At 43.4% G+C, this 16066-nt stretch overlaps 1 protein-coding gene across 4 annotated transcripts in view; it reads right to left on the bottom strand.

Annotated features, from left to right (window-relative positions):
• Window positions 1-1213: 1213 nt before the first annotated feature.
• Window positions 1214-16066, bottom strand: part of CLIC6 (chloride intracellular channel 6) — a 33260-nt gene continuing 18407 nt past the window's right edge. For 3 of the 4 annotated variants that reach the window (XM_074903498.1, XM_074903507.1, XM_074903517.1), the window contains 5 exons: window positions 6448-6557; window positions 5881-6006; window positions 4594-4700; window positions 3420-3601; window positions 1214-2031 (listed from right to left, as the gene is read on the bottom strand). In XM_074903498.1, coding sequence (XP_074759599.1) covers window positions 1870-2031; window positions 3420-3601; window positions 4594-4700; window positions 5881-6006; window positions 6448-6557 — 687 coding nt within the window. In that variant the 3' untranslated portion in view covers window positions 1214-1869. Of the gene's footprint in view, window positions 2032-3419; window positions 3602-4593; window positions 4701-5880; window positions 6007-6447; window positions 6558-7699; window positions 7796-16066 lie in introns of those variants that run through there. The other variant, XM_074903525.1, reaches the window with a different exon arrangement.

Below are 16066 nucleotides of genomic sequence, written 5' to 3'. Positions count from 1 at the left end.
CACTGTTCTCAAGATTTCACTTCAGGTCTGTGACATACACAATTCCTCCAAAACAAATGAAAGTTGTGATAAATTTTGCCTTGTATTCATTAAAATCTAGTTGCAATGCAGCTTACCAAGAAATTACTGAGGAAATAAAGACAGAACACTATTCAAATTACTTACGAATTTGTATATTTTCTATTTAAATTTGTAAGGCATATGAAAAGAGTATACAGATTCCATTTTTTACATATTATATATTTGATAACATTGATAACATATTGTGTTTGTTTTCTCTAAAGGCAAACTAAAACTGCACATTTAATACTGATTACAAGCAATTGTGATGATAGCACATTCGCATCAGAACTGTGTAGCTTGTAAGATGAAGACACTTCAGACACAATGTATCTGACACTGACTATTACTGTTAAGTAGTGCTTTGTTAGAAAGCCACCGTATGTTTGACATGGGCAAGGATGAATGACTAGTCTGTAAGAGTCTTTTTGTGGATACAGGTGCTGCAAAGGCTATTTTTAGCCGTTTTCACATCTATTTTGTACACACAGGCAAAATCGATCAGAAGGATCACCAGGTGGCCCTATGACTAAAGCATTGCATCCTCTACTCCTACGTGCTTGCTAAGGGCCTGCCCAGCAAAAAGCAGCTGTGGAGATCACTTTTTGAAGTCCAATACATCTCTAATAGTGTGCTCCCTGATGCCAGGCTAGAGGGTGTTTCTCACCAGTACTGACTGCCTTGAACACAGACCCATGCAAGGCTGGAGGAGTTCATCTAATCCATCCCCTGCAGGAGGTAGGTCTACATTGTTCCTGACAGATACCTGTCTGATCAGCTGTAAAGCCCTTGAAGTCCTAACAGCTGCCCTGGGAAAGCCAGTATGCTGGAGCTCAACCAGGAAAAGGAAGTATAGAAGGACTGTTTCTTTCATAGGTCCTCTCCTCCTCTTTGCTTTCCAAAATCAAGTGAGAGTCATGGAAGGATGACCAAGAAATCCTACATCAGTAGCTGGTGACACGTGTTCACCCATTTCTTCTGTCTACAGTGACAACCAAGTATCTTCCTCCTCTCTTGTCAAATATCTATTATCAGATAGTCCCTAGGCCAGTGACAGTCCACATTCCTCTCTCTGGGGAAGGTTGGGAGGGAAGTTTGATGGGTTATGCAGCACTGAGATAGGAGAAGGCAGGAAATTTTATTTGTTTATTTATATTTTTAATGCCAAAGAAGACTCAGACGACGTGAAAATAAGTTGTTCTTCATTGACCTGCCCTGCAGGTCTCTAACACAGCAGAGAGGGCTTCTGGGGATGTCAGGTGTGTTCCCACGTACAAGCTAGCCTCTCTCCTGGGTGAACCAGAGTGCTGCCTGGGCACCAGCTCCTGGCTTGTGGCCCTCCAAGGCTTGCAGAGAAGCAAACAGAAACCCTCCCGTTAACTGTGAAGTTTGGCAACAACTGTGAAACACAGATCAGAGGCAGCAACAATGACAGGTTAATTGTGTTAGAAACACAGCTATTTCTTCTCAAAATTCAGCGATTTAGCATGTCACTAGTCTGCAATATTGCTACAATTGTGTGACCTACACTATTTCCCTAACTTCAACAAATGCTTTAATATTGACTGATGTCTTTAACTTGGAATGCACAACAGACATTCATGCGTGCAGACATCTGTACAGACACACAAACATATACATACATAATTTAAGAATGAACATAATGCTATACAATCATTATAAAAGAAGGATTGGCCCAAAGCAGAACTTAAAATTACACTGCAGAATGTATGTTGGCTTTCGTTTTTTCCATCTTGGCTGGTGCCCATCTAAATCTCAGAAGCAATCAAGAATGGAAGCATCTTCTGTTTACTTCATTCTCTTTGCAACATCCAAATATGCATACTCGATTTCTTGATCAGCAGGACAAGTGTTTGTAAATTCATCTCTTGCATATGCATTGTTCAAATATCTTGAAATCCCTGTCATTTCAGGTGGAAAATCAAAATTTCTATATTTTTTTGCAACAACCTTTTATTAAAAGAAAAAAGAAAAATATAATTACACACATGATCTGGAAAAAAAACCCACAAATCTACTCTTTATGCACATTTTTAATTTTCAGTGTGCAGGTCTATCGTTATATGCAACATAGAGGGATAAAGAGAAGGAAAGCCAAAAAAAAAAAAAAAGAGAAGACCTGGGATGAAGAAAGCTAGCTAACTTAATTAAAAGGATTGATTTGGTATAAATATTCTGCTAAAGTGATGCAGAGCTATGCGGACCAGTAGACCGCACCTGGGAGAGATACAGCTTAAAACAGCAAAGGAGCTAGCTTAAACCAGAATTAACAGAATAATTTTACAGTAACAAACTGGCCCACACTTGGATACTTTCACTGAAACAGAAAGAAAAAACTTGAATTAAAATACTAAATTTCAAATTGCTAGGAAAACAACTATTGGCTGATACCTAATCTCTCCCTGTTGGCCAGCAAGGATGGTGTGACGTTCATCCTCCCTCAGCCTTCAGATGTTCAGCTGACATAAGGTGATCCTCTCCGTAGTGGCCCTGCTGACCCTTGCTACCTCTGGAGCTCCGCTGTGCCTGAGCTTGGCGTAGGTGTGGGAAAGGGCTCATTCCCTTGCTGCTCTCTGGAATAGGTTTAACCAGGACATCTCTGGGGAAAGCTTTCACTTGTGGAAATATCAGAAAGCAATTCAATCCACTCTTCCTCTGGCAAAATAGTAGTCAAAAAGGAAGCTTGTTTGTTTGAATATGAACTTCCAGTGTGGCCATTTCTCTCCCAGACCCTGGTTGGATCCAGAACAGCCCAGGGACAGGCTGTGACAACACCCAGACATCATGGTCACCAGGACTGTTAGGTGTGCATTGATGCTCCACAGCCCTGCAAGAAGAGGCTGGGAGCCTTGACTGGAAGGCAGTGGGTGGTGGCTACCCTGCCAGCGTTATTGGTACTAGTGGTGATACTCAGCAAAACAAGAGTTCTGGATTAAAGGAGGGAGAGAGACAGGTTTGAATTTCAGCTTTTTCTGGCTTCTTGAATTGGCATGGACAAAATAACCTCACTGGTCCATGGTCATATGCACTCTGCATATGAAATGCAAATGAAAACACTTCTCTACCGCTCTGAATATAGCACTCATTTCATACTTGTGAGAGGCTTGGCAAGTGCAGTCACAGCCCAGATATGAAACCAGATATTCTACCTCCAGAGTCACCAATTTAAGGATCTTCCTAGCTATGCTGTAATGAAATGGTCTTGTGCATTAGCATTCAGTGTCCCTACACAACTACTGTGTGGCCTCAGAACAGATAAAGGATTCCTCTGGTTTTAGAAAAGGACTTGAGCTTCTGTGCTGCCCTTCTCTTCAGGAAGCTAAAAAGCAAATGCAAACCTTGATTATATGGAGCTTTGGTAGGAGGTTGCAATCCGCTAAAGTAAGCTCATCTCCATCCAGGAATTTCCGGCTGGAAACAGTGATCTCCTCAGTGCTATAAGCATCAATTTCATCAGGCAAGGGGCTATTTAAATAGTTGTCCAGCTTCCTCAGGGCTTTAAGCAAAGATTTTTCCAAATCTAGGTTAAGACAATAAAAAGGTCATTCAAGCCTGTACCAAGGTCTCTCTGACACCAAGCAGAAAGGCAAGTCCTGCATCCTGTCTCCTGGCACCAACCCAGCTCATAGACACCCAGCCATGCCTACTCCTGCAATTCCTTTATCCTAAGCTTAAAACTTAATGCTGGGATAAGAGCTCTAAGTAGCTAAAGGGGGTTCTGAGGAAAACCAGACTGGGGATGTGTTACCAGCAGTGACGCCTCAAACACCTCTGCAGAGTGTGCTTTTGCAGAGAGATCCGGCAGAGTGGCTCTGCCTTCACACTGATTCTCACCTTGGGAGCCACGGGGCAAGTGCATGCCCACAGGCAGGACAGCAAGGCTGGAGTGACAACAGCAAGCCACTGGGATGCCACTTTGGGGTGTATGGGAAACCAGTCCCTGAGTCCCGTGCTTTTGGCTGAGCGCAGAGGAGTGGGGTCAGGGCAGCAGGGGCTGGCAAGGGTTGGCTGGAATTTTCATGGGCTGGTGGTGCCTATGGGCTGCTGTGGAGAGCAGAGAAGGGAAAAGCAAAGGGAACAAGGCTGAGAACTGGAGGACAGAGATGAGTTAATGCAGGGTGGTAGTGAGTGTTCCGCTCTAGAGAGATGTGCCATGGCGTTAGAGTCCTCATTATTTACAGAAAAGGAGCAGAAAGGTAAGGTCTCAGTTCAAGCGGGCTGTGCTTTTAGCAGAGCTGTGGGAAAGATGCAGTGTTACAGGCTTGAGAGCTGAAGAAACGAGGAGGAGCTGGAGGTGGTGCTCCCATGCTGAACATGGTAACTGCGTAAACTACCTTTGGGAATCCTCAAATAAGAGCGAATAGGCATGGATTTCCCCAGCCTTTATGCTCTGGAAAATGACTGTTTTATCTAAGCTGTAAATGAGATATCTCCAGTGCAGTGTGCTAGAATTATACAGCTCTAATTTCTCACAGTAACTACCAGGGCTGACAAGAGGACTGCAGCACATACTTTCATTAGCATCTTTTCTTGGGTTCTTTATGAATGCAGAGAATTTTGCAAACACATCATTTCCTGCAGAATTAGACTCAGGGTGGTTTGGTGCAAGTTTGGGATACCTAAGGAGATAAAAGAAGCAAAAAGAAGTTATATGACTAGCCTTTATTTTCATCTCCCCTAATTATTTAATATACTTTATTTACACTGCAGCGTCACAATATACAGCCACACAAGACTCTCAAAGGGAAGCATCCTGAACTAAAAATCACGTCGCAGGTGCAAATTTAAACCCTAGTTAAACCATGTGGATGATCTCCTTTTCCTGAGTGAGATGGAAAATGACTGTTCACGCTGCAAATACTGGCCAAACAGCCCGGTGCCTCTCCCAGGCTTCCTCCACTGGAGAGGAGGCTGAGTGGAGCGTGGCTCCTACTGTGAGGAGGAGTGAAGGGAAAATCCCTATTCGCAGTAGGTGCTGTTCCTCCCAGCCTCCTTGCCTGGCCCGCTCCTGCATGAGCAAGCTCAGAGCAGCCAGTCCAGCAGCTGTTGTTGCCAGGGGCAGACAGGAAGGGAGAAATGGAGGGGAGCAGCTGCTCGCCTAGTTCAGCTGCTTGAGAAAGGAAAGCTGCAGAGGGGGGCTGCTGTCCCAGGGGAGAGAACGTGCATGGGTGGGGGACAAGATGCTGTTGGTGGGACAGTGGAGTTTGGGGTGAGATGGGAAGAGCTGCTGGGGTGAGAAAGGACAAGTCTGAAACTCAGACCCCAGTGTGTGCCAAGATAGGCCCACCTGACCACTCAAAATGAGCCCCAGCACGCCTGCCATGTGGGAGCTCTCACTGCCCTTTTCTTCCAACTACCTGTTCCCGGTAAATGTAATTATTTGTATAGTATAAAGAGGAAAACCTCAAACAAACACAAGTGGAGGAAAAGAGGTCAGGTTTCTGCAGTGGCATGCAGGTCTCTGCACATGCTTGCTGCAGCAGGGTGGATTTTGTGCCTTGGGAATGACTAACTGTGGTGACACAGCAGTGAACTTGGGGCAAAGGTGAAGGCAGCGGGAGGAGCACAGCCAGCATCTCAGGGACACCCCCTGCATGTGCCAGGCTTCAGCACTGTCTCACGCTCCCTGAAAGCTCCACTGCAGGGCCTGCACCAGCTCCCCCAAGCTTCCCACATGTAATTATAACACGTGCAGCTCATTGAGGGTCTGACCCACCAAAACCGAGGGAGTTTGCTCACTGATCCCTGTCCAGGGACATGAGGGGCTAAAAGCAAGAGAAGTGGCCAGGAGTACAGTACCGGGGCGGCGCTAGCTTTTCTTCCAAGAACTCCTCAATCTTATTGACATCGGTTTTCACTTCACCATCAAATGTCATGAAGGGCGGGTTTGTTCCTGGGGCAAGGTTCTGCAGGTCAGCAGGCTTTCTAAAAGGAGGAGAGAGATGGGATTAATCACAACAGGAACCACATTTGCAATTTCTACACTTAATTGCAAAGAACTGTTTCCCCTTTAGAATAGCAGGCTGCTCTACATCTTTCTTACAAAATAAAACTTAGCCAGCTGACTGGTGGCATGAGAATTTGCTAACCCGTATCTGAATGTGCTCTGAAATGCTTAAACCCCCCCCCCCAAACTTCTGTGTTATGTTACAGAGACATAGTGCAAAACAGATTTAAATCTCAACTGCTTCAAAGGAGTTAGTCCACTTTATACTAATGAACCCTAAAGAGGAATCTGGCATCCAGACTGTTAATGTAATGCCAAGACAAAGTGTGCATTTCAAATCTATCAGAAGAGAATCACCCTTTAAAATCACCATTTTGGAAAAGTTGTTCTGAAAAGGAGAATTCTAGTTACAATCTCACCTTTTCAAATCCACTGTTGTAACATTAAATATGACACCTTTTAGCCACAGAATCATAAAGAGACGCTGAGAGAACGGGCAATTTCCAATACTTTCCCCATCACTGCCAGCCTACAATTTAAAAAAAAAAAAAAAAAAAGGTATACATACATCTGTGATGATAGCAAATTTTGATAGCAGATGCAGTAGGAAAGCAGAAAACCCTGATCTGCCACAAGTACATATAGCAAGTTTCTTTATATCCTTCTCTAAACATGCACATAGATATGATTAAGAATCTTGTCCTCTTGGAGATGCAGTTTTTCATTAAAATGCATAATGAATATTGTCACAAGTTAGAGAACAAAACTGAAATTGGAGCAGTCCATCCAAAAGAAAGTCTCCACCGTATTTGTCTACGTGAACATAAATCTACCTAAGTCACTGCAAAATTAAAACAAGTTAAATCAGTTTATGATCACAGGAAACAAACAGAAAAATTTACCAGAATAAACTGAGATGTAATGTCTTAAGGGAATAAACATTATAAATCAAATCATTAAGAATTTCAAACTAAACAACTGTGGGAGGCCCCAGAGAAGGCGGGAAATTTGGTGGTAGCCTTGCTCCAGCTGGACCCACTCATCTTCTGCACTTTGCAGAACTGAAGACTAATGAAGCACAAGTGCCGTGTCCCCCTGGCTAATCCCTCATTGTTATAGACCCAAGGCTCCCACATTTAACACTGAAGTGTGGCTGTATCCACACCATGTAACCTCTCCTTCTGTGTGACTCTGTAATGATGGTCTTTTCTTTTTGGCTAAACAAATCGTGTCAGTGTAAAGAACAAGAGGTGCAACTGTACCTGTGGTCGCAGAAGTGTTGCTCTCATGTACTTTGTATTGCATTTTGTTAAGAGGCTTTGTTAAAGTGAGGCGAGGTCTTGCATAGTTGCTATTGGTTAAATTAGGCTTCATGCGACATTGTTGGAAGAGATCAGAGAGCTAATTTTTAAGCCCTTCGTATGATTTTCCTGAAGTGCAGTTTTAAAAGATTAAATGTAAGGGCATGGAAGTAAAAAAACCCAGGTGTATCATTTACTTGGTTAATAGGTTAGTTCATTAAGGTTTGCGACCTTAGAACCAACAACACACATTAATGAAACCAGTTCTGCTTGCTCTTTCACCTTCCTCAATGCTATCAAATGAATCTCAAATATATCAAGAAGTTCTCTGTAAACAAACATTGCTGTTGGATTGCTTTATAATGCTCACCTTCACAAAGAGCTCTATGTCTGGAAATGAGCACCTGGTCTGGAGCAGACAGGTTTCTGCTATGGAGCTCGAGGGATGCATGAGAAGAGATGCTCCTGCAGCTTGATAAACTGTCTTATTCTCCTTATCAATCTGAAGGATTGTCCTCTGGTAACTCTCTGCCGCTTTCTGCCTCTCGTACTGCGACAACTACTAGCTTTCTTGGTAGTGAAAACTAGAATAGCCTAGTGCCTTAAACACTGCCAGAGGATGAAAACTTCTAGAAATGCTAAAACAGCTGGACTGCTGTATTAGAGAAGTCTTGTTTCGTAGGTGGCAAAAATGAAAGCTGGTTAAAAGCTACTATTGTATTTTTCCTCCTCCTCGGAGCACTGCTTTCCAGTGCTGTACAGTTTACAGCAATGAGAAAATAGAAAACTACTGTGTACTTCATAAGACTACAAATTCTGCTGGCATGTGCTTAAAACAAAGCCAACCAAATACATGACACCACCATTTTGTCTCATACTGCCTCTTATTTCAAGTTATACCCACCCTCCAAGGAAAAAGGGGGGTGAAGAGGATTACTGTGACCCCTCAGTGCTAGCAATGGACACCCCACCCTCTGCCAGGCTGCACTGAGGGGTGAAGTAGCAGCCAGGGGACATTGTTTCAGATGTACCATGTCTGGAGGAGGCAGGCAGGTATGTCTGGTGATGAGTCAGCTCCTGCTGGCTCCTTTCTGGCTGCCCCTTGCTCTCTGGCAGTGGAGGTGCTGCTGCAACCACTTCCCACCTAGCTCTCTGCCTGAGATGGGCTCTCAGGGAAATCCCTTGAGCCAGACACTGAGGGGACAGCAGCCCAACCTGTCACCAACCTGTGCTTTGATGTCTTAAACAGTTTATTATAAAGGAATTTCAACCATTAAGCCAAGTCAGTGAAGAAATAGTCTTACAGCAACAGATTGCTATGGTCTGGGGAAAGAAAGAACAAGTGTCCAGAAAAACAGTTCTTACAACTGATTTGATATTTTCATTCAGCCTTTGATAGGAAAAAATAAGTTATCTCAGCAGGGTTCAAGTACCATTTGGAGAACATCCCAGATAGTTCTGTGATCAAGAAGAGCTATGTGATCAAGAGTGACAGCAGACTGAATTTTTCCTGATCAATTACTATTTTCCACTGGCCATTAAATACTAAAATTTTGGCTCCCTCTAACTTTTATTGCTAGAGCTAAGGAAACACGGCTGTTGCTTTGTTTTGTCCCCTATCACCTCGGTGACAGTACTTTTCAGGGAGCCAGACACAGCAGCCCCAGCTTGCTCTTCTGGGGAAAAATCCATAGGTAGAGTCAGAGATACAGGTCAGGACAGACATGTTACCATGACAAACACAGGCACGAAGCAGACACTGAGCCCCAGTATGTCCTTAACTGGAATGACATATAGGCAACCAGGATGGTGAGGGACTGGCAGCCCTGGAGATGTTACAGAAGCAACCTCCTGTCTTGTTTCTAAGTGCCAACTTTTTAATGTCCACACCTACTACTACAGCAATACTGTATTTTTATTTTGCAATGGATAAAATAGCAAACACCAAATCTCACAACCCTTTTACCTTCTTGCCTCTCAGCCTGCTAGCCACCTTTCACAAAAAATAAAAAAGATAATTTGAAAACTGAGGAATTGAATAAAACAAGGGATTAAGCATTGCTGATTACAGCAGTACTCTGCCAACTGTAATGACCAAGATGATTGATTGTTTATGTAGTATTTTTTGACTACTTCTATAGGTTAGTTCTGATGGCACTGAACACATCGATGAAGTCCAGAAGGCATCCAACCTTCATGTACCGTGCTGTCTCCCCTCCCATGCTGCCTACAAGGGACATTAATAGTATACTGCTATCTCACAGGTACCACCGTCTCTGGTGAAATGCTGCAGTGTTTTCCCAGCTTTCCTGTCTCCAGTGGTTGTGGTAAGCACTTGCCTTTTGCAGCAGAAAATAAATTCACAGAGACTAGTATGTTTCCCCATTTCTGATGTGGCCATGATCCTTCTCACAGGCGAAGGAGGAAATCTTCTGAGCAGTTTCCTTGTGAAATCACTGGCACACTTTATTAATTTAAATCTATTCTAAAAGCCCATGCTATCCAATCTGTATAGTACATCCTGATGTCTAAGATTGGGCTGTGTCCTCTAGGGTTGCTGTGCCTGGACTGAGAACAACAGGCAGATCTTTGAGAATTACTTGGTCAAACGCCTCAGCTGCTGAGGTCCTACGGTAAAGGAGACAGCAGCCATTCAGGTAGGGACAACTGTCAAGCTGGTGAACCACATAGAGCTTTAGGAAGCTGAAAGCCATTTAGACCCCAAGGACTTCAGCCCTGGGTGAGAGGTGAAAGGGGGACAAATCATGAGACTTGGACTGGTGGTGGATACCTCCAGGTTTCCTTCAGTTCTGCAGAGCTGGAGGCAAACTACAGTAGCCCATACAATAGCGCAAGCAATGATTAAACCTTTCCCTACTGTAACAGTGACCAGCAGTCTGAAGTGACTGCAAGAACCTTGAACACCAAACCTCATTCAGACCTTGACATGGTTTGACCTGGCAGTTCAAAGATGCTACCGTTTCCTACAACCTTCACTGAAAGTCCAGAACGTGGATATTCTGGCCTGCTGCAAGAAACAGGGTGAATACAGCTAGCTAAAATGCCTCCAGATACGTCAGCTTGCATTTTGGCTTACAGGAGAACACTCTGTCCTCCTAACTCAGCTCATCTAATCTGGGGAGCTACAGTTCCTACTGGACATAAAAGCTTCAGTGACACATGCCAACAGTGTTTGTTCAAGGTTCCAAACAGAGGGTCTTCCATAATGACACCAGCCACTCAAAAATCATGAGCTGGGACACTGAAATAGCTTTATAGCTGTGTATTGAGCAACACGACTATAGCTGAACTATGCCATCATTGTACAGTAACGTGCCTTCCAACAAATCAAGGGTGGCCTTTTTACAGAAGTGAGACTGTGTCAACATCTTACCTTGCAGGGACACAATGCAGCAGTGAGAGAACCAGAAAACTCTCGCCTGACCCACAGAAGACAGTGCAGGCATTGCAGCCTAGGACCAAAACTCCCTGTGTTTTTCTCCACAGCACTACTCAGGGATGTGTAACTTTGAGCTGTGCTTGGTACATGTGCAGAATTTAATTAAGTTTCCTCACTGTTGTGCTTAGTGGCGATGCAGGGAAATCATAACTCTGGTGAAGTCAGCCAGAGTCTCTTGCTGTTGATTCAATGAAGGATTGTGTTTTCAGACTGGTTATAATCTTAATAACCAGGAAAATGCTGCTGTAATTGTAGGTAATGCTGCAAGCTGGTCTCTACCTGCAATTGTTGTGACATTCTCTTAACATCCAGATCTTGTGGGTGAAGTGGGCCAAATCCCTGAAATACAAAGCTGGTTTTTATGCTCTTCTGCTGCTTAAATAGATGGTTAACCAGTGTCTTGAATAAGTGGCATTTACATTTTAATTGTGATTGGTCAGGAGGTCAATATACTTTTTCTAGTAATACTGGGATTTAATGAGTTCATTAATCAAACAATTAAGGCAGCCTTTGCTACAGAGGAGAAAAATGTGAGGCCATGCACAGAAGCTTTGATTCAGAGCCTTCAGAGCTCTAGGCACCGATCGCATATTGTGACAGTATTGACTTATGACAGTGCTCCATAATCATGTGCCATTATTTAATGGGATTATTAGCCTACACTCCCTGTTTTCATTCATTTTTCACAGTTCCACACTCTCTTCGGTCTGTTTTGTTGTTGTTCCTGGGTCTTACTCAAAGATACCGGGAAAGGGAAAAGCTCTCCACACCCTCCTTTCCACTACTGCTTAAGCTCATGGGAAGGATAGGCACCAAGACCTTATGTGCAATAGATTAAAGATGGTCCCAAAAGAACTATAATTCAGTTTCTGAAGCTGCTGCTTCCATCTTGATTCGGCAGCTCTGCTTTACTGAGTAGCCTTGAAGAGGTCACTTGCCTCTATGTCCTCATCCATAGCAAGAGGATAATTAGAGGTGACTATACCCAGCAGTCGCACACCGTATGTCATTCTTAAGCCGGTAGTTTGGGCCCTCCCTGAGATGGAGCTGCTCTGCCCCTGGAGCTGTTGTAAGAATTTGTTTTGTAACTGTTTCTGTCCAAACATCTCAGGAACCAGGTTTCTGAAGGTTCTATTGACCTCAAATGTTCTGTGCCTTCAAAATTGTGATGACTGGAATTTGTTTTTCCTGGACTTTTTGTTTCCTTTTGAAGGTTAAGGACGGAAGAAACAGTTCAGAAGGAGCAGACAAGACTTTTTTATTTGTTTTCATATAATTATATAATCCCTTTGAAGCTACAGTAAAAAGGAGAACAAGGAGCATAACTTTTTCTTTTTCCCCAAAGTTGAACTCTAATTCCATTTTCTTTCTTCAACAGGAGGGAGCTAAGTTACCTCCTTTCCCATATTTATGCTGGCTAAGAGGCAGGTTTATCCAGCAAGTGGAGCAGAACCACTGCCTACTGGGAGACAACGAACCATCCAGCTGGGACCAGCATTGTGGACCTGCCCCTGCCTGTTCTGCGGAGCAGGCTGTCTCAGGCTGAACTAGGACTTTCCTCCAAGTTTCCTTATTCGATCCTCAACTATCGGGCAGATTTTGTGTGCTCTTCCTTCTCATACCACACCAACAACTTGCCTCTTCTTTTTCACAACACATTTGATCTCCTGTCAAAGAACAGGAACCACAGCAATCGGCTCAAAACTACTGCCTCAAAAACTACAAGAAGTTTGCAAGCTTAGGCTGCCTGTGGGAAGGAACTGTAAGGCTGGGTACAACTTTCAAGACCAACAGCTATTTTGCTTTAATTCCTTCTAGAGACTCATTTGTTCTGCACTGGCACGGATTAACTGAGCCCACAGCATTCCTAGCACCGACCCTTGCCCTGAACTAAGCCCTGCAATGCCAGCTTGATGGCAGTAGCTGCTATCACTAGCTACCACAGGCTCTGCACGTGTAGTGGCAATGCAAGAAAGACTCCTGTGGTACACAGCTCTGCTTCCTGCCCTGCTGCACCTCTGGGACCAGCCAGTGAACTTGCCTGCACAATGGCCAAGGAGAAAGGGGAAGGGAGCTCCCAGTGCCTCCCCTCTCCTCCTCACCCCTAAGAGGAAATCCCACTGTGCTCTGGTTTACCATGAAATGTCCAAGTCATTTTTTTTTAAGATCACAGACAGAAAGACAGAGGGAAGTGGTATGACTGCACTTCCACACTCCCACTAGCACAAAAACATCCTTCAGCCTTGGCAATAGGTTCTGAGAAGCTCATGGGTTTGACTGCAGGTACACTAGAAAATGTCTATTTTCCAGACATAACCAAGTTCTGTTAGTGTACTGTGACAGATAAATTGTTTTAATTTAAAAAAAACCCTCATCTACTCCTTGAGGATACAAAGTGTGTTTTACATTCTTGATGCCTGCTACAGTACTCATGCAGATTCCTACAGTATCGCAACACTGAAAAAAAAAAAAAAAAAAAATTGGCAATATTACTTCTGTTATGAATGCAATAAAAACGTAGTTACAAGTCATTTTGGTTCACTGAAGGCAACTACAATGCACTTAATAACATATGATATTCTGTGCTAGGCACAGAAGCACCACAGGCATGTCATTTGGGTCAGATCACGTTCAAACCAAAGCTTTTTGAGAGGAAAAAGCAGATTACCTGGAATTTTCTCCATCTAAACACTGTGTTCATTTTGTGGCCTAGGGCTAGGGCATAAACACCTAACGCTGAATTTTAGAGAACTCTTTTGATGCCACCTACTGGGCTTGAAATGGAAAACTTGACTTCTGTTCTTGAAGCCATGAGCAGTGGCAGCCTCAGACATTAGCACATCTCATCATGAGAGGTTCTGTCTCAGAGCCACCTCTGCAACAAGATGCCTTGCTTTTTGCTAACACCACTCTTGAGGATACTTGAGATGCTGAAATAGTACTTCCAGACTAAGTTTTAAGACAAAGCATCTGTAATTTAAAATGCATTTGAATAGACAAAGCAAAAATTTTGCCACTTATTATTCCAGTGCTTTTGAACAGCCATGTAGGTCTGCCTATCTGCTAATATCCCACACTTAAAACAGACGTTTCCAGCTGCTGTTTAATTTCTCAGCCAAACAGCAGAAATACTCATATTTAAAATGTGGCTGGCAGTTGAGATTCCTGTGCATAAATTGTATTTTTGGTACTTGCCAGGGTAGACTCTTGCTGTCTGTGATATCCGCAGTAGTAAAGTCCAATGAGAAAGCTGTGTTAAACAGCAACTGGACACTCCTTCAGGCAAAAAAAAAATTAATTTCCTCTTCCCTTTCTCTCTTAAGAGCAAAATAGCACCTTAATATTGAAAGTGTGCCATAAGTATTTTTGTCTTTAAAAGAAATGTATTTTATTTTATATTTAGAAAAATAAAATAAAAAGATAGATAATCTTTTATCTTGAACAGTATTACAGGGTTCAGAGAACACCAAATATACTTAAAGGTTTACAACTTTGAACACACTTTTCGATCAATAACACACTTTTTGTCCTAAACCCTAATTAAGCTTTCAGGTTAAGGAGTCAACAGTACACATAACAAGCACTCTGCTAAAAATAGCTTCTTTCTCTTTTTAAGCCACTAAGACAAAAAAGCATGCAGGGGAATGAGGGAGCAAGTATACTAAAATGTTCTCTCTAAATAATGAAGGGGTGGTTTGACTTTCATCGTCTTCTCCTATGATGTGACTTATAAGGCCTCTTTTTACTGCTGAAGCTGGAAGTCTGCCCCTGCTGACTCAAATGCAACTGGGGACAAACCTCGAGCACTCTCCTTCCAACGCAAACAGCTTCTAGTAGTTGAGCAGTTGAGTCTTCGCCCAGAAGAGTGTCCATGTTGAACTCCACCCCTGCAGGAAGCATGGCCCTTTTCCACCTGAGCTGGAATCTACCCACCTTCTCTACCCACCACCCCCTATGTAAGAAGGATCAAGCTAGAGCTGCAACTACTTCAGCTGCAGTCTTCAGATACATCATAGACAAGTCCTCACTCTATACACCCCTCCTCAAGCACGTGTTTGAGTGGTTTAAGATACAGTCTCAGTAATGAGATCATTCAATGCAAGACTGAAAGGATCTCCATGACCACCCATCCAAACTAAACGATGCCAACATGTTGCAATAGATCTTACAGGGCATGCAAAACTAGTAATCTGGATGGTCAGTTGGAAAATGGACCCTGGGGCCTCTGGCTGTCTTCCACTTTCTCCCCTTTGTCCTGCCTCTCTTTCAAGTTACAACCAGTCAGTGCATTTAGGCACACATGTAACTTTCAAACAATCAAGTTGGCTCACCACCTGCAAACAGAAGGATGAGTCCTTTAAGCTTTATATCTGCTAAATATCCTCTTGAAGGACAACCTGAAATGCAGCTAGTTACATTTGCTCAAGTTAAATCAGACTTTTATTGTAAGTCCTGTGCACTCAGTAGGGGAGGAGAAATGACAAAGTAGAGCATCAGTTGACTTTACATCTCAATGATCCTGTCTGCAAATTGAGGAGCCTTGGGAAGAGGGCATGTTAAAAAGAGTAGATGCCTAAATTAGAGAACTGCATAAAACCTGAAGACATGTGCATACAGAACTGCAGGAAGGAAACCTGGAGGAGGAACCAGCAGATCAGTTTGTGTGCACTTGGCTTGACTGTGAGCTGCTACCACCCTGGAGAGAAGAGCCTGGTTTCGTTACAGAAACATGCAGCCTTCTCCATGCAGGTCAATGGATGCCATGTGCTACAGGGAGAGGCAGCAGCGCACAGAGTTTCACTGTACAAAACACAGTATGATTAACCAAAAAGCACATGTCTTCTAAAGCACCAGGGTAGCTGGAAGTGGTTCAAATCACTGGTATGGTGGCTTTGCTGTTCTCTTCCTCCACCTCACAAAAATGAAAACTCACGCTGGTCCAAGGGAACCCTGAAGGTCCTGTCTGGCATTTCAGCAAAATGTTAAGGGCAAGTTTCAGTCACAAAGATGCTGAAGAATTATCTAATGATAACAACCAGACCTGCAGATGGAGTCTGCAACCCAGGAGACAGAAGCAGCACCAGCACCACCACTGCTTTTTTGGAACAGAGTGAAAACCTCACAAACTGATAACCCTAAGTGTTGGGATAATGGAAAAGCAAAAAAAAATGGTTACAAACTGTTAATGTTACACACTGAAGTTGGAAGCCACCTTGCAAGGAGCAGCAAGAAAAAAACAGGTCTCTGGCTAGTAGAGACAAATAAATATATAATAGA

This window comes from Athene noctua, chromosome 1 (genome assembly GCF_965140245.1).
Source record: "Athene noctua chromosome 1, bAthNoc1.hap1.1, whole genome shotgun sequence".
Taxonomy (NCBI): domain Eukaryota; kingdom Metazoa; phylum Chordata; class Aves; order Strigiformes; family Strigidae; genus Athene; species Athene noctua.
The sequence above is the reverse complement of the archived record's forward strand: the minus strand, read 5'-3'. Positions and strand labels throughout refer to the sequence as shown.